General features: G+C 56.9%; 1 protein-coding gene across 1 annotated transcript; it reads right to left on the minus strand.

Annotated features, from left to right (window-relative positions):
• Positions 1 to 2,504: 2,504 nt before the first annotated feature.
• Positions 2,505 to 19,609, minus strand: HPN (hepsin). Its single transcript, XM_042919098.1, has 13 exons — positions 19,425 to 19,609; positions 18,804 to 18,873; positions 12,995 to 13,096; positions 12,865 to 12,906; positions 7,604 to 7,733; positions 7,408 to 7,530; positions 7,255 to 7,295; positions 6,815 to 6,980; positions 6,535 to 6,725; positions 3,676 to 3,771; positions 3,340 to 3,482; positions 2,993 to 3,157; positions 2,505 to 2,774 (listed from the first exon to the last, which is right to left on the minus strand). The coding sequence occupies exons 2-13, from the start codon at positions 18,817 to 18,819 to the stop codon at positions 2,736 to 2,738; spliced, it is 1,254 nt and encodes a 417-aa protein (XP_042775032.1). The 5' UTR covers positions 18,820 to 18,873; positions 19,425 to 19,609; the 3' UTR covers positions 2,505 to 2,735.
• Positions 19,610 to 19,733: the final 124 nt, after the last annotated feature.

The following is a 19,733-nucleotide window of genomic DNA, read 5'->3' on the forward strand; positions in this document are numbered from 1 at the left end:
TCCAAGTGTCCTGGGGTGGCCATGCTCAGAGGCCAGCGAGCTGATAGCTGAGCCTAACCTCTGAGCTGTTCCAGCCCCGGCACCAGACATGGGAATAAAGCAGCTCTCCTAGTCCAGTTTCCGTCTACCGACTCCTTCCTTCCCATAGATCTTCCAGCTGAGGGTCTGGACGTCACGGAGCAGAAACAAGCTGTCCCTGCTGTTCCCGTTAGACCTTCTGAACCACGGACTCCATTAGCATGACGAGATGGTTGCTATTTTACCCCCCACGATGGTTGGGGTGTTTTGTTATGCAGCAAGAGGACTGGAACAGCTGCTCACTTAATAGCTGACGCATTTAAATAGTATTACTTCTTCTGCAGAAACTAAAATCCGCTCCCTACTCCCACCACGCCTTGAACGTTCACAGTGATTATTTCCGATCATCGCAATCATTGTTAATCAGGGTGGCATTTTCCTTGTAAGAGAGCTGTTGTGGAAGACTGTACGTTCCTCCTTCCGCTGGACGGGGAGGAAGCCAGCTTTACAAACCACACGCGGGGCTTTCCACCCCAAGTCATCCAGAAGGCTTTTCTATATTTGAAAGCGAATATTCAGATAAAAAGTCTATGAGCGCAAACCCCTGCTTGTGTCCCGGATAGGGTTACACCCGGTGGGCCGAATAGTTCTGGCTCCGAGATGCGTGCCAATGACACGGAAATAAGAGTGTTGATCTTCGACTTTTCTGAAGACCAAGACCTCAGCAGAACATCAAAACAGTCCTGTGTTGTCATTAGTTTTCTCATATCTGCGTGGCTCCTTGGGGAGGGGGCGAGGTGGGTGGGGACAAGAGGAGAAACTGAGGCTCACCGACCCTCAGCAAATAAAGGAAACTGGTAAATGGCTATTGAGTGGGCGCAATAATGGTCGCAGAAGCCAGCGCCGCCCCATGGCTGGCATGTTTTCAGTACATCTGTTATCGACTTTTAATGCCCAAACGTCCACTAGATCCGCTAGAGCAGGGCTGTGTCCCCTCAGAGCCCCAGGGCAGGCCGTGCCCTCTTCAGTCCCTTGCAGAGCAAGGTCATGTCTGCTCTGCCCAGCCCCTCCTGCCAGGGTAACCTCCTCCAGGACTTGGCTCCACCTGCTCAGGACCCCTACGGTGGGCCATGTTCTCTCAGAAGCCCTGAGCTTCATACAACACACGTACGGGTCATTTTTCAGCTAATTGCAAAAGAAAATTTATGTTCACGATGTGCAAGTCGAGTCCCAGATGGGATGGGTAGGATGGTCCGTTCACATGCGGACATTTGGAAAACCTGCCTGGAGCTTGCGGATGAGACGGGAGGAGGGGGTCGGGCGGGGCTGAGGTGCTCCCAAAGGACAAAGCAAAGCGATGGTGAGGATCAACCACACTAAGGGTTTGGTATCCAGGGAGTGAGGCTCGGAGCATTTTCCAAACGCTCAGTTATCCAAAGGCACTTTCCTGTGTCTATTCATGTTTTAGGAAATTGCTCGGATGGACAACACATTATAATTTTTATCACCGAAAGTCATGGGAAGCAGGCACCCGTGAGCATTTTCCTGCAGACCAGCTGGTTGTCAGCAACACATGGATAAGACCAGGGCAGAAAACACTTGATTTCTCCCAGTTTAGGGGCAGCAGCACCCCCTGGTGGCCGGCAGGCCTCCAGGAGATCTGCAGATGCTCTAGGGAACCCGGGGAAGCTGGGACCCGACCTCCAGCCCAGACCAAGGAAGGGGTGTTTGTCTCAGGTTCTGCTCACAGGGCCTGGCACTCCTGTCTCCATCCTACAGGGACCCAGTTTCCTGTGTTGGCCTATGATGAACGTCTTTTTTCCCCCACTGGGTATCCACATCATGTTTTTAGAAAAAGTGCCCCATTTTCCATTGGGGAACACCCTATAGTCAAGTCATACAGTTCTTGAGGGTCAACCTTCCTAACTCCATGCATTACGTGCAGTGATTTGATGAGGGATGAGGATATGACCCGAATCTGTCCAGAGAGAGCCAGGCCTGGACCTTGCTGTAGCTACTGGTTAAGAATTCGCTTTCCACTGGGGCTGCTAAGTGGTCCGTGAAGATAAGCCTTGTATTTGGGTTGAGTGGGGGGGGGACATCTCTGTCTCTGGTTGTAGTGGAGTCTTCTTGGAAATAAAGCTGGCATGGAGAAAAGTAGATCTGAGAGAAGAAATGAGGCACAGTCCCGATAAAAAAGTATATGAGCAGCTGGATCCAACAGTACCTGAAGCCGATTGCTCCAGGGCAGTTTCAGCTAAGTGAACCAATTATTATTTTTTTTCCTCTTAAGCCAGTGGGGACTGGAGGATAATGCTCCCTGCCTGATTTGTGCCAGTCCCTAACTTCTCTCTTCCCTCCCCCACAAATGTCCTCATTGCTGTTGCCATTTGCAAACTCAGAGGCCACGTTAATCAAAACCATCTTTATTATTTAAAGAGCATCCTGTCATCAGGGGCACCTAGATGGGGGTCCCCAGATGGCAGAACAATATTTACAGGGGGGTCAGGAGGGTGAGGCTCGGGTGGTCCCAGGGCTGAGTGGGCCCGCCACTGTGGAAGAGAGGAGCCTGGAGGGAGGGTACCCTTGGACCTGTGGGCTCAGCCCAAGAAGAAAAATGTCCCATTCCAGGCCAGGGTGAACCCCACCAGGTGGGGCTGGAGCCACCTAGGCGAACTTGGGCCCTGGAGGCGTGCACTTCAAGGAGAAGCCGCAGGTCAGAGCTGGGTCACCATGCCGCTGGCTTCGGAGTGAGTCTGGGGAGAGACAGCTGGGGGCTTCTGAGGACTGAGAGGTTTCCCCAGTCCCACAGCTCCCCTCCCCTCCCCAGAAGCCCTCTGAAATCCAGCTGTTCCCTAGGCCGCCCTCTTCTAGGCCTGAGCACAGGTTTCCAGAAAACCCCGCCTTCTCCCTTTTCCCCATTAGAGTCCCAAACACTCCCGCCCTCTGGCTCCCATCTGGGCCCAACGTTCACCTTTATGGCCTGGAAGATCCACTCCCGGAAGTCACTGACTTTGGTGTAGACACCTGGCTTCTGGGCCAGGGCACAGCCGGTGCCCCAGCTCACGATGCCACACAGCCGCCAACGTGGCGTCCGAGAGATGCTATCCTCACACACGAAGGGGCCACCGCTGTCACCCTGGTGGGGGAAGGGGAGGCCTGGCTGGAGGCCGAGAGGGCATCCAGGAGGCCCTCTTGAATGGCCAGCGGCTGTGGCCACAGAGCCCCCTGGGCCTGAGATAGGGAGCCCGACCGCCCCCTGCCCTGGGTCTCCATCCCCGGAGTGGCAGGGGCTAGGGGCTACCCCACACAGTCCCTCACCTGGCAGGCGTCGATGCCACCCTCAGGGTAACCGGCACAGAACATCTTGGGCTTGATCTGGTTCGCGTAGAAATCGGGGCCGTTGCAGACATCGTTGCTGATTATGGGGACTCGGGCCTCCTGGAGTACCCCAGCCTGTTGGCCTGGGGGTGTGCGGGCAAGGCTGGCCAAGGCTGGGGAGCGTGCGCGGCCCCCTTCCCTCCTGGTGCCCCCCGCCCAGGCTCCTCAGCGTCCCTATGCCCCGGGGCCCAGAAGCATTCGACCAGCCGGACTGCTTTTCCCCAGCCCAGCTCAGTCTCCCTGACGGCGGCTCCGCAGACAGAGGACGGGACTCACCGTAGTACTGTGTGTTGCCCCAGCCGGTTACGGTACAGATCTTGCCATCCACCAGGGCCTGGCCGGCAGCCGGGAGGCACACGGGCTGGATGTATTCTGTGCGAGAGACCACGTGGTCCAGCCTCTACCAGCCTGGCCCACCTTGTACCAAACCCCTGTCCGGCGGCCTCAAGCGCCCCGGCACACCCTTTCCTCGGTTCTTTTAAAATGACCACGGGAAGAGTTGCCATCAACTGAGTTAACCGTGTACAAGGCGCTTTCCTGTATCCTCCAAACTCCCATCAGCCCGGGGGGGGGAGGGGAGGGGTACTGTTAGCCCATTTCCAGAGGAGGGACATGAAGCCAAGTCACTTGTCCAGAGTCTCATAACGACTCAGTGACAGAGCTAGAACTGGAACCCAGGTCGGCCTGATTCCGGAGCCGGTGTTCTTAACCACGGCCCACAGGGCCAGCCCCTGCCGAGAGGGTGCCTTTGTGAGAAGTAGGAAAAGGCATCCCTATCTTTACATCCGTGACTTCCAACTGCCAGAAAATCATCACAGTAGATACACAGGTCTATGCCCACAACAGTGAGAATGGTGCCCCTGGGATGCGATGTCCTCGTGCCGTGCACAACACGCACAGAGGGTTTGAATGCTCCCTGCTGGTGACTTCACGCGCCTGAGCCTCGGAGCTCTACGCTATAAAATGGACAGAATAATCTTTTCCCCCAGAGGGTGTGGTGAGAAACTGGCGAAGCACTGAGCAGCCCACCTGACACATAGGAAATGCTCACATGAATGAGTCACAGTAATAAACGACAAAAGCAGTGACTGCTCACACGAACTGGGTGCTCACTGTGTGTGCTGCCATCGCTCGAAGCTCTTTACTCACATTCCCCTTTTAATCATCTCAAAAACCCTAGGCGGTCATTTAATGGATCAGGGAAACTGAGGCACAGACAGAGGTGAAGCCACACACTCAAGATCCCACAGACGGCAAGCCCCGGAATCTGATCCCAAATCCTATGCTGTTACCCCCTCGGCCTCGTGTCTCGAACTGAAGCCACTCCCACCCCCTCCTCCTGTGCTTCCACGGACACTTCTTTACTTCAGTATTTGTAACCCCCAAAGACAAGGCTTTGTTTTTAAAAAAAAAGTGTATCTGGGGCGCCTGGGTGGCTCAGGTCACGATCTCATGGTTCGTGGGTTCAAGTCCCACATGCTCTGTGCTGTCAGCGTGGAGCCCAGTTTGGATCTCTCCCCCTCTCTCTCCCCCACTGGTGCATGCTCTCTCTCTCTCTCTCTCTCTCTCAAATAAAAACAAAAGAAAAAAGCAAAATGTGCATCATCCCCTTCGATGGGAAAACCAATAACATGGACCATTCAAAAGAAAATAGGCATAAAAATAAGTATAATAGAAACCACAAAACAGCCCTAGCAGCACAGCCTGGGGGTTACACGCACAGATTCCCACGCCAGGCAGGCTTGGCTCAGATCTTTGCCATTTTCCAGCTGTGGGACTTTGGAGCAGAGTTCCCTTCTCTGTGTCGGGATCTTTCCCCATGTGGGAACGCAGGATTAGAGGAGGACCCACCCTCCCCAGGCTGCCGTGGGGGCTAATTGTACTATTTCATTATCATTGTACCGTTGCCTGACAGAGGCTCATCGTCGTCATTACTACGACTTCGTGGCCATTGTTTTTATGATTAGTGTCACCACACTGTGGCCTGCTGAAAGCGGAAGCCCAAGGTCTGCTCTCAATCCAGAGGCAGGCCCTGGAGAAGCGTCCTGGCCCCCAAGGGGAGTCTTGCCCCCTGACAGCAAGGAAATGCCCCAGAGAACTGCAGAGGGGCTAACTTCTGAGTCCCTCTCTGATTCATCTGTGTATTTTAAAAGCCTTCTTCATTTCATCTTTTTCATTTTAATTTTTTTTTATGTTTATTTTTGAGAGAGAGGGAGAGACAGACCGTGAGCAGGGGAGGGGCAGAGAGAGAGGGAGACACAGAATCCGAAGCAGGCTCCAGGCTCTGAGCTCTCAGCACAAGAGCCCGATGCGGGGCTGGAACTCACGAACCACGAGATCATGACCTGAGCAGAAGTCGGACGCTCAACCGACTGAACCACCCGGGCGCCCCTCTTCATTTCATCTTAACTATATTTGTTGGTAACAGCTCTTTTGAGACGTAATGCACACACCATGCAGGTCGCCCTCTTCGAGTGTACGAGTCAATGGCTTTTTAGTGGGTTCACATAGAGTTGGGTGCCTGGCGATCCATTTTGGAACAAAAGAGGTCCTGTATTCTTGACTCATCCCCTCCCAATCTCCCCACCCCAGCCTCGCCCCTACCTCATACCTCCCTTACCCCCTGGTAACCAGTGATCTTTCTCTGTCCCCACACCTGCCCATTCTGGAATTTCATTTTAACGGGATCATAGAGCGGCCTTTTGTGTCTGACTTTGGTTTAGCACAGTGTTTTCAAGGCTCATCTGAGTGTCTTATGTCGGTACCCTGTCACTCCTTTCGTGTGTGGATGGACCACGTTCTGTTCATCCGTTTGTCAGACGTGTGGGTTGTCATCTTTTGCTTGTCGTCAACCGAGCTGCCTTGAACATCTGTGCGTGAGATTCTGTGCGGACATGTGTTTCCGTTTCTACCGGGCGTGTACCCTGGGGTGGAATTTGCTGGGCCCAATGGTAACTCCATGTTTGACCTTTCGAGGAATTGCCGGGTGGTTTTTCAAAGTGGCTGCACCAGTCATCCCTGTTTGACGCGTGCCCGTCAAGATCGTTTCCCTTACCCCCGTGGATTCCTATGGCTCCGTCCTCTCTCCTCCCAGCCTCTGGAGTCCCCAAGGCCAAGGCTCATCTCCAGACTTACCCGTGAGGGGCAGGGGGCTGGACAGGTGGACCAGGGCGATGTCATTGCTGTTTTCCTCGCTGTTGGGGTCTCGAAAGGGGAGGTAGCCCCCGTGGTACACCACTGCCTGCACCCCCAGCTGCAGGCCATGGGGGGAGGCCTGGGCCACAGCTCCGGCAAATACCCGCCATCGGGACAGGACCCGGTTCCGCCTGCCAGGGGACAGGAGAGGAGGATGGCAGCTGCCTGGGCATGGCCCGTCCCACGTCGCCTCTCCCCCTCAGCGCTACGGGACGCTCACTCAGGGAAGCAGTGGGCAGCTGTCAGCACCCAGTCTCCAGAGAGCAGGGACCCTCCACAGAGGTGAGCTCCATCGTAGCGAAGACTGACTTGCCACGGCCACCTGCCCAGGCTGGTGTCTTGGCCCCCCACGATGCGATCCACAGGCAGCTTCCGACGGCCACAATCTGTGGGAGAGGCGGAGTCGTCACGAGGGCCCCGGGAGGGCCTGGAACCTCAGGACACAGCCCCATCCTTGGGGATCTATGGGGACAAGGCCCTGCCATCCTGGGGGAGTCTGAGAGGACACAGCTCCATCTTTGTAGGGTTGGATATGGCCAGTGGGGGGGGGGGGGGGGGGGGGGGGGGGGGGGCGGGGGGGGGGTGCCTGATGGGACATGGCCCTGCTCTGGGTTTGGGGGGAGGGCCTAAGGGAGAGGGTTCTGAGTTTCAGGGTCTCACCTTGGCAGACGGTAGCCAGGAAACGGCCCCTGGGACAGTCACTGTGAGAGAAAGACAGGGGCAGAGGCAGAAATAAAAAGAGAGGCCAATTAAGATGGAAGAAAGGGCACCGACCGCAGGCGGGTGGGCGCCCCTGCCCGCTGCCCTCCTCACCACACAGAGATGACCTCGAGCAGCCTCCGGGCCAGCGGCAGCCTCCCCTCGTCCACGCAGAAGAAGCCCGACGTGCCGTTGGCGCCCGCCGTCCGCACGTCCAGCTCCGAGTGGCCCAGGGCCCTGGGCAGGCAGGGGTCAGGCCTGCTCCTCCCGCCCCGCGCCGCCCGCCCACCCCCCGAGGGCCGCCCGCTACCTGAGGAAGCCCATGTCCTCGCAGCCCAGGCCCGCCACCCCGGCGTTGGAGCGCGAGGAGCACAGCAGCCGCCACGTGCCCTCCGTGTCGTCGAACACCATGAGCCGGGCGTCGGCAGGGCTGACCTGCACTGCAGGGCGACAGGACGGCCGCCTGGGTCACCTCCCCGCTGTGCCCACCCGCTTGCCCGCCCGACCCTGCGGGGCTCCAGGCCAGGGTCTCCGCGGAGCCAATAGGAGCTGGGGGGCCCCTATGGGCTGGGAACCCGGGGACCTTCCTGTGGCCGCCGGGCTGCCTGAGCCGGCTGCACATGCACCGCTAGTCTGACCCTTTGCTTGGCCATTTGGGAAGAGGGAAGCGGTTTCCAGCGAGCTCCAGAGAGGATGGCGTGTGCGGCTGGATCTCCCGGGGCCATCTTTACCCCCAGGAGGGGAAAACTCAGCCAACGCGGAGGAAAGCCAAGATCTGCCCCTTGATGAAGCCAGGCTTGCAAGACCCCCAGAACTGTTGGAGAAGTAAGTTCATCATTTCCCTTTCTGTTTAACCAGTTTGTTTCTTTTTTCCTTTTGTCTTCTGCAGCCTGAAGACCCTTGACACATCAGATTGCCAAAGTATCTAGATACCCTATAGTTTTTTTGAAAGAAAGAAAGAAAGAAAGAAAGAAAGAAAGAAAGAAAGAAAAGCTATCCTTTCTGCAAGACTTGTCCAAGCCTTGAATATACTAAAATCCATGGCACTTCTCCAAGTAGTATTCATTCATTCATTCATTCATTCACCAGATAAGTGTTAACTAGACATATACTCCGTACCCAGTCCTGTGTGGGGTGATGCTGGGGGCACAAAGATGACCTAGGCAGCCCTGGGTTGTGCCCTCACCAAGCCCAAGTCCAGGGGTGGGAAAGACAGACAGCAGAAAAAAAGTCACTCAACCAAACACCTCATCACAAGCTGTGAGAAGAGGTGGGGTGGAGACACAGTAAGGCTGGAGAGAGCCCATGGGGGGTTCCTCATGTCTGGGGCCGGTTGTGTTGAGAACTGAAGGCCCTCTTAGCCCCTCCCAGGCTGCTCCCCACATGGCCAGAGGACCCCTTTCCACACCTAAGCCAGGTCACAGGCCTCAGGCGTATGTATTTACATTTACCCCTCAGCACGGCCTGGCTCCGTTTTGGGCAGTGGACAAATTGCCAAAGCAATAAGCGAATCAGACAAAACCCCTGCTCTGTGGAACTCAAAGGCCAGTAGGTGAGACGGGGAATGAAAGGGACAAATGAGTAAAATAGATGGTGTGTCACAAAAGGAGCCGGGGAGACAAATCAAGCCTGACAGAGGCAGGGGCGTACTGGCGTGCGGGGTGAAGCTGCCATTTTCCATAGGCGGGCACGGAGAGAGCTTCGTTAAGGAGGTGGAGTGTGAATGTAGATCTGAAGGAGGGGAGAGAGTCGGGAAGGTAGGCGAGGGAACAGAGAACTAGGCCACAGGACCTGCGAGTACAGAGAACCCAAGGCTGGTGGGGGGTGCGGTGGGGGAGGACCAGCAAGGAGGCCGGAGCAGAGTGAGCGAGAGGCAGAGGAGCTGGGAGGTAGGCTGGGTCAACACCAGGACTTTGCTTCTCCCCGAAGAGAGGGGCAGCCAGGGGAGGCTGAGCCGGGAGGCCCTGACCCGACTCGGGGGTTCACAAGGCTCCCTCTGCCTGTGGGCCGGGAGCAGAGCAGTGGGGAACCTGGGGAGGGGCTGCGGTGGTGTCCAGGAGGGGGTGGATGGAAGCTGGGCCAGGGGCAGGGACGGTGGGGGCGAAGGGTTTAGACTCTGGGTCGCAGGGACAGGGTTTGCTGGCAGAGTGGACGTGGCTGTGAAGGAAGGACAGGGGTCAAGGACAACTCCACGGTGTTCAGCCTGAGCCATAGAAGGATGGAGCTGCCGTTGACCAGGATGGGGAAGGGGGCGGGGGGAGCAGGTCTGGGGAAGGACCAGCTGTGACCTCCTGGGTCCTTTTCTCCCGAGCTTCCTGCATTCTAAGGCCATAATTAAGGCAGAGCACATTCTAAGAAACCAAATCTGGGGCAAACTCAGTTTGCCAACCTCTCAGGAGGAAGCCGGCGAGGCCGTACCCAAGCCGAGTGGTCTTCCCATAGCCCCACGGATCTGGACAAGGGAGGCAGGGCTGCGTGCTGAGATCCTGCTAGGTGCCCAGCACTATGCCTCGTGCTCTCCCTGACCACCAACAGCAGGGCCTTGCCACACCACCCCGAAGCCACAGAGATCCCCATTTTGGTCAGAGGAGGGGCTCAAGCTCGGAGAGACGGGCTGACTTGTCCAACATCACCGGGTGAGTGAGAAGCAGAGAGGGTTCGCACCCAGGCTTCGCCACTCCAAACCCCAAGCTGTGAATGTTGCCCTAGGCGGCCTGTCCAGCCACTTCCCCTTCTGAGGGCCAAACAGTGACAGCGGAGGGACGTCAGTGGGTTGGACCATGTTATGCTATGTCATATCTGGTGGGGGGGGGGGGTGGCTTGTGAATCTCACAACCATCCTAGGGCATAGAGACCCCTTCTATGCCCATCTTGCAGATCGGGAAACTGAGCCTCAGAGAGGACATACTTGCCCAGGAACCTACCGCTAAGAACCAGCAAAGAATTTGAACCCAGGCCTGCCAGCCTACATACTCACTGCTGCTTCTGAGGGTCTCACCTGGACTTTCACCGGCCCCACCCTGGGCACACTTCCCCCAGCTAGCACTAAGAGCCTCCTGGCTGTCCTGCCTTAATTATGGCCTCCTGCTCTGAGGTGGGGGCAGGCGATGCCTGGTGCCTCTGCTGGATGGCGCCCACCACCCCGCATTCCAAGACCAAGACTTGGGGTTCAAACCATCAGCTGGGGGTGAAAAGTTTCCAAGTGTTCCAGATAGGGTGAGGCCTTAGGGAAAAAATGATCACTTTATGGATATGGGTTGGGGGAGATGCGGGGAGGGAATATCAAATGCCCCCTCCAATTATTTTTGAAGCCACGTTCTGTGCCACTGTTTCTCACTTTTCAACTCTTTATTCTTGTTTGAATTATTTGAAAGAAAAAAAAAAAATGTGTTCCGGGTCACCTGGCTGGCTTACTAAATTGTGTGATATAGTTAGAGGTGTGAAAATCCCAGGAAAATGAGGTGGGGATATAGTTTTGCGTCTGTTTTTGTTTGTTTGTTTGTTTGTTTTGTAATTTCCCAGCAGTTTTGGAAAACCCAAGTATAACTTGAGCAGTAGTGCTGACGTTGGCCGGAGCTCTGTCTGAATCACGGCCTAGTTACTTTCCAGCTGGAGGCCAAGAACAGGGTAGTTCAATGGCAACTTGTGTGTATTCATTTAAGCAAAGACTCCCTGAGCACCGACTTAGATGCAGGACACCGTCTAGGACAGCAAACAACGTGCCCCTGCCCTACTAAAATGCACCAGAAGTACATAATTATCAGTGTGAGGAGAGTTTTACCGCGGCAACACGGATGGTGGTGGGGTCGGGGGGAGCATGAGGTCTGGGGTGCAGGAAGGCCTTGCTCAGGAACCTTAAAGCCTGAAGGTGAGACACAAAAGCAGTATTTACCAAGTGGCTGAGAACCAAGCACTGCACGGACCATCATCTCTCATTCTCCCCCGCGCCCCTCGCCGCTTACAGATGAGGCTATTGGGACTCAGGCGGGGCAGGACCGGTAGGAGGCCCCAGAGCTCAGCAGTGACGGTGCGGAACCTTGAAACTGCTTCTAGGTGTGAGCTGGAAAGAGGTGATAAGCAAAGACTGTGGGACCGGGAGGGTTCTTCAAGGGCATGAGAGTGGACCCTGGCGAGTGCCAGACGCAAGCGTGAGGTGCGGGCGGAAGAGGGGGATGGACCCTAGGAGCCTTGGAGCCGCAACGGGTTGAGATTTTAGCCCAGCGGCAGTGGGGAGCTATGGAGGGGTTTTCGGCAGGGGCACGACCCCTCTGTCCTGCCGCTTATTCAGTGTGTGGTCTTCACTTCACTGGGCCTCAGTTACCCCCTTCTGAAAAACGGGGATGATAACAGCTCCAAATTCACAGGGTATGGTGCAAAATTTACAGCCAGGGCCTGGCAGATGTTAGCCGTCACTATGGCGAGTTGCTTGGCTATTTCTCGAGAAACAACAGAGTGTAGTTGTTCTGCACAAAAGCAGATCTAGGCTACCTGGGTTCAGATCCCAGACCCCGCCGCTTACTAGCTCTGAGACCTGCAGTAAATCACTGGGCCTTTCTGTGCCTCGGCCTCCCCACATTAAAATGAGCTTTAGGGGAGGGTTAATGAAGTGACAGCATAGAGCCCAGGGGCCTGCGCCCGGCACCTGTACATGCCAAGTGCTGAGATGATGACCAACATGGACGTAGGCTTCCCTTGTCTGGATTTTCATTTCTTCTCTTGACGTGAGCAGAGCCCTTTATGGAATTGATGAGGCTCACGGGAGTGAAAAATACATGCCGACACTTAAGTTCCCCTTTCTTCCTGCTGCTCTGGGCCACAGAACGGCAGCCCGGGGCTGGCATCTGGGAAAATTCATCCATTCATTCCACATTTAGTGTCTGTATCTATTATTAGTGTGGCCATTCATTCTCAGCTGCCTGCAGACACAGCTCTACCAGGCAAGCCTAACAGCTATTCCTGGCCTCATCATCTACCAGCTGTGTGTCCTCTCTGGTCTCATTTTCCACATCTGTAAATGGGGGTCATGACAGCAGCCGCCTCCCAGAAGAACTAGAATGGGTCGCCGAATTCATACGGCACCCCTCAGACAGGTTTTGACCTTGCCTCGCAGTAAGGAACACATTTTACATCACAGCGTAGCCCTGAACCTGTGCTTTCTGGGGCGAATCATTGCGTTGCTCCGAGCCTCAGTTTCCCCATCTGTAAAACGGACTGATAAACAGTACCACTCTCGTAAAACCGAAACAGAAGATTCACAAAACTTTTTCTTACGGAGAGAGGTACACTGTGGTATTTTCTAATCTAATCTATTTTCAAAATGCGGTTTTCAACTCCCTAATTTAATTTCACGATGCACCAAGCGGGTCATGCACTTAAGAGTCTAAGAGACACCAGACAAGTGAAGTGCTTAGAACAGTGCCTGGCCCAGAGCAGGCCCTCCACACGGCACAACACCGCCGCTAACTTCTCTGCACTGGCTCCCGCAGTCACTCAGGACCTTTTTTCTGGAGCTCCCACCAGGGACATGTGTCCTCCAGGGCTTCCCAAAGGCTCCCAGCCTGCTTTACTCACCCGGATACAGCGGCTCCTGATCACTCTTGAGTAGAAAGGTCACTGCAGAGAAGGTAGAGGTGAGGGCAGGCAGGCGGCGGGGGGGGCTGCAGGGGGCAGGGGAGGGTAGAGGCCCAGAGGCCACTCTCACCAATGGCCCAGGATGCTGCCCCGATGGCCGTCAGGAGCAGCAGTGTCCCCGCAGCGAGGGCTGCCACCTTGGGTCCGGAACAGCATGGCACAGTCCGGCCACCTGCAACAGACACCGTGCCGGAGCCACCGCCAGGCCTGTCCTCGTCACGGCAGGGTCTGGGCACGGAGCCAGCTCTTAGCCCCCAGGGCTAACTTAGCACGCCTGAGCCTGCCATGCCCTGGGCCCAGTTTCTCAGGGCCGTCCCTCCCCTACAGCGTGGACAACCAGGTGTCCAGCTCCACAAGGCTTCCCGCTGGGAAGGGGCGTGGCCGGGACAGCCGCACTCCCGCCGGGTAAGGATCTCTCCTCCCCAGTGTCGGTGACACATGACAGGCGCTTCCGCACTTTGCTATCTCCTTCATCGTGTTGCACCCTTTTCTCGAAACTCTCACTTCTGATAACTCTCTCAGAGGTTCTTGTGACCCTTGACCTTTGCCCCCTTGGCAGCTCACTTCCCTCCTGTTTGGCATTTCCTCACCACCAGTCTGCTCCGGTCCCTCCGTCCTTGGGTATTCTCCCAAAGCCAGACCTCTCCCGCAGGACCCAGCTCCAAGGTCAAATGTGCCCCTGGAGGGTAAGAACCTAAGTTTGAAAATTCGCAAGCCCCACTTTGAAATATTGGTCTTACTCCGTGCTGGCAGCTCGGAATCTGGAGTCTGCTTCGGATTCTGGGTCTCCCTCTCTCTGCCCCTCCCCCGCTCATGCTCTGTATCCCTCTGTCTGTCTCTCTCTCTCTCAAAAATAAATAAACATTGGGGCGCCTGGGTGGCTCAGTCGGTTAAGCGGCCGACTTCGGCTCAGGTCGTGATCTTGCGGTCCGTGGGTTCGAGGCCTGCGTCGGTCTCTGTGCTGACTGCTCAGAGCCTGGAGCCTGTTTCAGATTCTGTGTCTCCCTCTTTCTCTGACCCTCCCCTGTTCATGCTCTCTCTCTGTCTCAAAAATAAATAAACGTTAAAAAAAAAAAAAAGAGTTAAAGAATCCATGCTATAAACAAATAAATAAATAAATAAATAAATAAATAAATAAACATTAAAAAACATTTTAAATGTCGGCCTTACCCCTCCCTCCCTGGGACCTTGGACAGGTGGCATCACCTCTTTGAGCCTCAGCTTTCTCATCTATTTAATGGGCATCCTCCCAGCACTCACCTAAAAATAATACTTTCAAGTTCTCTTAAATAATAGCCAAACTCTAATCACAGGCTTATTTTCTCAAGCACTACTCTAAATGCATTCACTTACTCAGGCCTCATTTCAATTATGGTTCCCATTCTTCAAGCAGGAAGCACTACGGCTCAGAGAAGTGGAGTCACATGCTTAGGGTGACTCAGCCAGCAAGAGGCAGTGCTGAGTCCTGAACCCCGGGCACGTTTGGTGCTGGGGCCCAAGTGTAGAACCACTAAGCCATGCTACCTCTCCCCGTGCTATAATGCCCGGCATAGAACAAGTTCTCAATAAATGCTTTTACATTAGAGCTGTGTGGTCCTGGGCAATACCCTTCACCTCTCTGGGCCTCACTTTTCTCATTGGTAAATGGAGCTCTATTCATTCATTGTCCTGTTGGAGCACCCACTGTACCTGGCCCCGTTCTAGGCTCAGGAGACACATCCCAAAACGAAACAGGTGAGATGCTCGCTCTCGTGGGGCTCACATTCTCATATGTGTAAGGTTGAGGGGAAAACATAAACAAGTAAGCAAACTCGATCATTTCCAGACTGTGGCGAAGTCTATGAAGGAAATAATGCAGGTCAGGGCAGCAGGTGGCCTCTGGAGGGTGCTGAGGGAAGGTCTCCCCAAGAGGGGACTTTTGAGCAGAGACCTGAAGGGTGACACCAGCCATGTAAAGATCTCAAGGAAGAGCGCTGTGGGCTGAGGGAACAGCACAGGCAAAATCCTTGAGGCAAAAATAAGCATATGATCTGTTTGAGAGAGGCCACTGATGTGGCCAGAATGGCATGAGCTTGGGGGAAGGCAGGCACCGAGGCTGGGACCAACCAGGGAGGCCAGTAGCCTGAGGAGAAGGGGGGTTTTATTCCCAGTGTGACAGAGGCCCTGGGGACTAAGAGCCAACCCCTTTGGCTAGGGATTGCGGGAGGGCCGAAGATGCAGGGCTGCTAAAAGCCTTTGGCAGGGCCTGGCGTGTGCCCAGCTGTCCCTGGCACCTGCAGGCCGTCCCCGGGGCAGCAGGAGCTCCCAGCTCTCCCCTCCATGTCGTGGTAGTACAGCTGGTGGGCACAGGGCCAGACCAGCACCCAGAACGGTGCAAGGCCTGGTCCAGGATCCTCCTGGGACGGCCGGCGTCTGGGTGTCTTAAGAATTTGAGAAGCCAGCAGTTCCCGTCAAGGCATGAGAAAACAAATACTCCCTCCCTCCAAAGAGGCCACAGTGGGCCAGGCCAACCCTGGCCTCCCGCCCACGCCCGCCCACCAGCGACTCTGCCCCCAACCACCTTCCTGGTTCCGGTGGGAGGTCTTGACTCCCTGCAGCCATGAGGCTGGTCCTGGTCCCTTTGTTTTCAGGTGCCTGTCAGGGCTTTGGGCCCGGCCCGGAGGCTCTGGTGTGCCTGCCGGGGTGCCAAGCGCTGCCACCCCGTGTCTCTTGGGGCGGGAAGAACCTCCTTCCACGCCTTCTGGATCTGGGGACTTCGAGTAACCCTAAAACAGGTGCCCGTGGGGGGACAGGAGGCGTCTTCACTCTGGGTCCGCCTGTGTGAGAGTCCTCCTCACGGCTCGTCTTTGCGGAGGCAGGAAGTGTCCTCCCTGTGGGCATGAGGCAGCCTCCTTGCCCTGATTCCCGGGAAGCAGGGGAGCCTCCGGGCCTGGGAGGCAGCCTGCCCAGCCTCTGCCGCAGGCACTGCTCTCTGCCCCCCAAGGGCACTAAGGCTGCCCTACCTCAGGTCTTCTGCCCCCACCATTTGGCTGCAAACCCTCACAAGTGACATCTTTGGTTCCTTGGCTTGAAACTCAGGCTCGTGGCTCAGCCCTCACCCTACCCAGCTCCCACTTCCTGAATGGAGGGCCCTCCTTTGGCCTCCGGGATACGGCACGTGCCCGATTTTCCTTCCATTTCTCCGATGGGGCCTTCCCCATCCCCTGACCCTCTTCTTACTCCCTGAAACCTGGAGTCCATAGGGTGGCACATGGCCTCCCCCCACTCAGGCCCCCTGCTCCCATATCCGTCTCACACACCTCCACAGCCTCAGTTTCCCTTTTCTGTCCTGCAGCCTCGTAGATGTCCCCGCCCACAGGACCCTCCTGGTCTGACACTGGCCTCAATGTCCTCCCAACCCCCAGGTCCCGTCAGAGGCTCTCATCCTCAGGACTGTCCCTCATCTGCAGGATGCTTCCCCCTGCCACACACACAGCTTGCCAGCTCGCAGCCTGCAGGCCTCCTGAGCATCTCCTGTCCACCCTCTCCTTCCCTGCTCCCAGCCCCACCTGCGCTCAGCCTCTCTTCTGGTCCAGCCTCCACACAGAAGCCCGAAGATCTTCCTAAACACAAAATCCATCCTGTCCCTTCTTTACCTAGAACCCTCCATGGCTCCCCAGTGTCCCCAGGACAGAGTCTTAGACCTTCAGCCCTGTGGTGCCGCTGTTAAAGATTCGGGGATTGAACATGTTTCCCCAAATTCCCAGAGAGTCTTATGGGGCTTTCTTTATCAGACACCCAATAGTTTCCAAAGAGCAGTCAAAAGCCCCAGAACTTGTAAAACACAAGTCAGTAGAAGAGAAACGAAGACTAACCACCAGCGCCATCTTGCGGAGAGACCCAGCACTGCCAAGGCATCAGCCAGCCCTTCAGCAGAAAGAGTCCTAAGAGACGTGGCTCCGGCTTGCTCACCTCACCGCTGCCCCAGCTCCACTTCCGGTATCACCTCCAGAAATAGCCGAATTACCCATGTGCCACTGCACACCCAGCGCCTTGTCAGCCCCTGCCTTTAGCCACTCTTCCCTCTGCCTGGCACACCCTACCTATTCCCTACTCATCCTGAGTGTCGGCCCGGGTATCGCCTCCTCCAACTCTGAGTCCCCGGGGAGCACCAAGAAGCCTGCCTTGGGCGCACTTCAAAGCAACACAGATGTAGCAGCCACAAGGCAGGGATGGCTCTCAGCCCTGTCCTAGCCCCGTCCTGCACTTCCCTTTCTTCCTTGCACCAGGTGTTAATAAGGACAGTATCATTATCCTCGTCCCCAGTGTACAGATGAGGAAAGGAGGCCCAGAGAGGCGCAGCCACCTACCCTGGGTCACCCAGCAAGTCGGCGCAGCACCAGAACCTCTCAGCATCTATATCCAGGTTTGACTGCCGGCTCCAGCCCCGCCAGCAGGACGCCGTGACGGGACCGGCTTGAGCTGCCCGGGGGTGCACTGGAGCCCCACTCTGCCTTGCTTCTCTCTGTAGCCAGACCATCTCCGGCCACCCCTCTGGGCATGACCTGCTTTTCTCCCCGGTTCATTCACACAGGGGCCCCGGGCCCGGGGACCCCAGGAGACATGCCATCCCTGAGGTTCCAGGCTCCGTCACCCACCTGCTCAGCCAGGACAAGTGCCCCCTCCTGAGCCACTGCGAGCCTGGGCTCGCTCTGGGGCACAGCCGTGCGGCTTGGGGCTTGATCTGCCAACTGTGCTGAGACCCCACAAGGGCAGCGTCCACACTGATCGTTTCAGCCAACACAGCCAGCCCTTCCTGCCAAGCGTGCCATTCAGACCCTCATGCCACCCTGTGAGGCGTGCCTTCGTATCATCTCCATTCTACAGATGAAAGCTTGAGGACCAGAGAGGATAAATCTGGGGCCTCCCAGTCAGAAAGTGCCACCACCTGGGACCAAACCCAGCTAGCCTGGTTGCAGGAGGAAGAGAGGGAGCCGGCCCCCACTGGAGAGGCAGGCAGGAAAGGCCGTCCCCTGATCGGGCCCCTCCAGCTGGCCCCCAAGCGTGGAAGAGGTTGAGGGAGAGGCGGGCTGTTTGGAGCCCCCACCGGGGCCTGCCAAGAGCCCTTCAGTGCCAGCCACTCGGGCGCGTGTTTTCCCCCATCGTTCCTGGAGTGCTTTCTCTGCGACCTCTCCCCTCTCCATCCATCCTGGCCGAGTCCAAAGTCCTCCCTCTGCTCTTTTGCCCACAGTGCGGGGAGGTGGGAGGAATGTCTGGAATCGGTGGGGGTCTCGGGTCCCGGGGACGCCAAGTTGGCCGACCTCTGTCATAACCGCTCCAGTTCATGGCATGTGTCTCACATGCTAAGCCCCACAGTGGTGCCTTGTGTGTGTTCCGAGCTCCCAACAACCCCTGTACGTAGGCAGGTAGGTAGGTTGGTAGCATTAGGATCCATGCTTGACCCAGGGGGAAAATGAAGCCCAGAGAAACGATGTCAGTTGTACAAGACCACACAGCAAAAAAGTGGCAGGTTCAAGTACAGGCCTGTGCGTTTAGCTCCAGAGTCTGTGTCCTTAACCATGATAGCTGGTCTTCCCACCTTAGCCCCAAGGAGAAGACGGTCCAGGGTTCGCTGAGAGATCACTGGGGTGTGAGGGGAAACTGAGGCATGGAGCCAGGCAGGTCATATGGGGTAGCGGGAAGGCGGGTGGTGGCACAGCCCCACAGAAAATTTGGTTAATAGTTAATCAGGTGGAAGAGACTTCACAAGGGGCTGGGGGTGGGCCCAGGAGGGGTGCCAGAGCAAGGGGGCTCTGAGGGGGTGGAGGGCTGGGAACAGAGCACAGAGGGAGGGGCGCCAGGCAGAGCCAAAGTTGGGACTCAAGGAAAAGGGGACTCACCCTCTTTCTCCGCCATGTCACGGCCTCTTGTTAATGATTCCCAGGCTGACTTCCTGGGCCGGGGAGGGACCTGTGGGGAGATGAACCGAGAGGCAGGGCCTGGGGGAGCCGAGCCCAGCCCCGGTGCCCCCAGTCCCAGGCGCCCATCCAGGGAGGCTGGAGGGACTGGGCCCTGGCCAGAGCACGCCGTGATCACGGACGCAGATCGGGCCGGGTTCAAGGATGGGGTCAGTGTCTGACCAGCAGCCAGGGGACGCCTGATTTGCAGGGTTGGGGGCCCCCCGTGCCTGGGCCTTGGTGAGGAGTGGGCTGAAGGTCTGAATTCCTGGGGCTGAGGGAGTAGATGAGAGCTGGGGACCTGAACTCCTGGGTCCTGGGGAAAAAGGCATTTGGGGGCTCTGAACTGCTGGGTATGTGGGAGGAGGGGCGTAGGAGCCCAGACTCCCGGGTCTGAGGAGGCGGAGACTGGGGCCCCATCCCTGTGTCTGAGGGAGCCGGGGTTGGAGCTCCAAGGTCCTTGGAGAGACGTCTGGGAGCCCCTCTGCCGGGAGGTGGGCGCTAGGTAGGGTGAGGATGAGGGGACCCGTGTCCCGGCCTGGAACTGAGGGCCCCGGTCCTTACCCTGGGGTCCGGCAGGTGGGGGCAGAGCTGAGAGATAGTGCCCTTGTCGGGTCAGTCTCCGGGCCTGGGCAGGAGCATGGTGGCCCCGCAGCAGCGGTGGCCCGGAGGCAGAGGCAGCGGCGGCGTGGGGCCTGCTAGGCCTGGCTGCCTCACCTGAGGAGGAGGGGGGCTGGGCCGGAGGCGGGGGAAGGGGCGGGGAGGGGCAGGGCGGAGGGATCGGCAACGCTGGAGGCCACCTGGCTGGTGGGGCAGGGTTTGCAGGGGCTGGACCTGGCCGGCCTGCCCCCGCATCGCCTCCTTCCGGCCTGG

The sequence above is a fragment of the Panthera leo genome, chromosome E2 (assembly GCF_018350215.1).
Source record: "Panthera leo isolate Ple1 chromosome E2, P.leo_Ple1_pat1.1, whole genome shotgun sequence".
Lineage (NCBI taxonomy): Eukaryota > Metazoa > Chordata > Mammalia > Carnivora > Felidae > Panthera > Panthera leo.

Bases quoted from the DNA above. Each gene is read 5' to 3' on its own strand.
- HPN (XM_042919098.1), bottom strand. The intron at 6,981-7,254 runs GTGAGACCCTGA...CCTCTCCCACAG, and splicing joins CCTGGCTACCGTCTGCCAAG to ATTGTGGCCGTCGGAAGCTG. The intron at 6,726-6,814 runs GTGAGCGTCCCG...GTCCCCTGGCAG, and splicing joins GCTGCCCACTGCTTCCCTGA to GCGGAACCGGGTCCTGTCCC.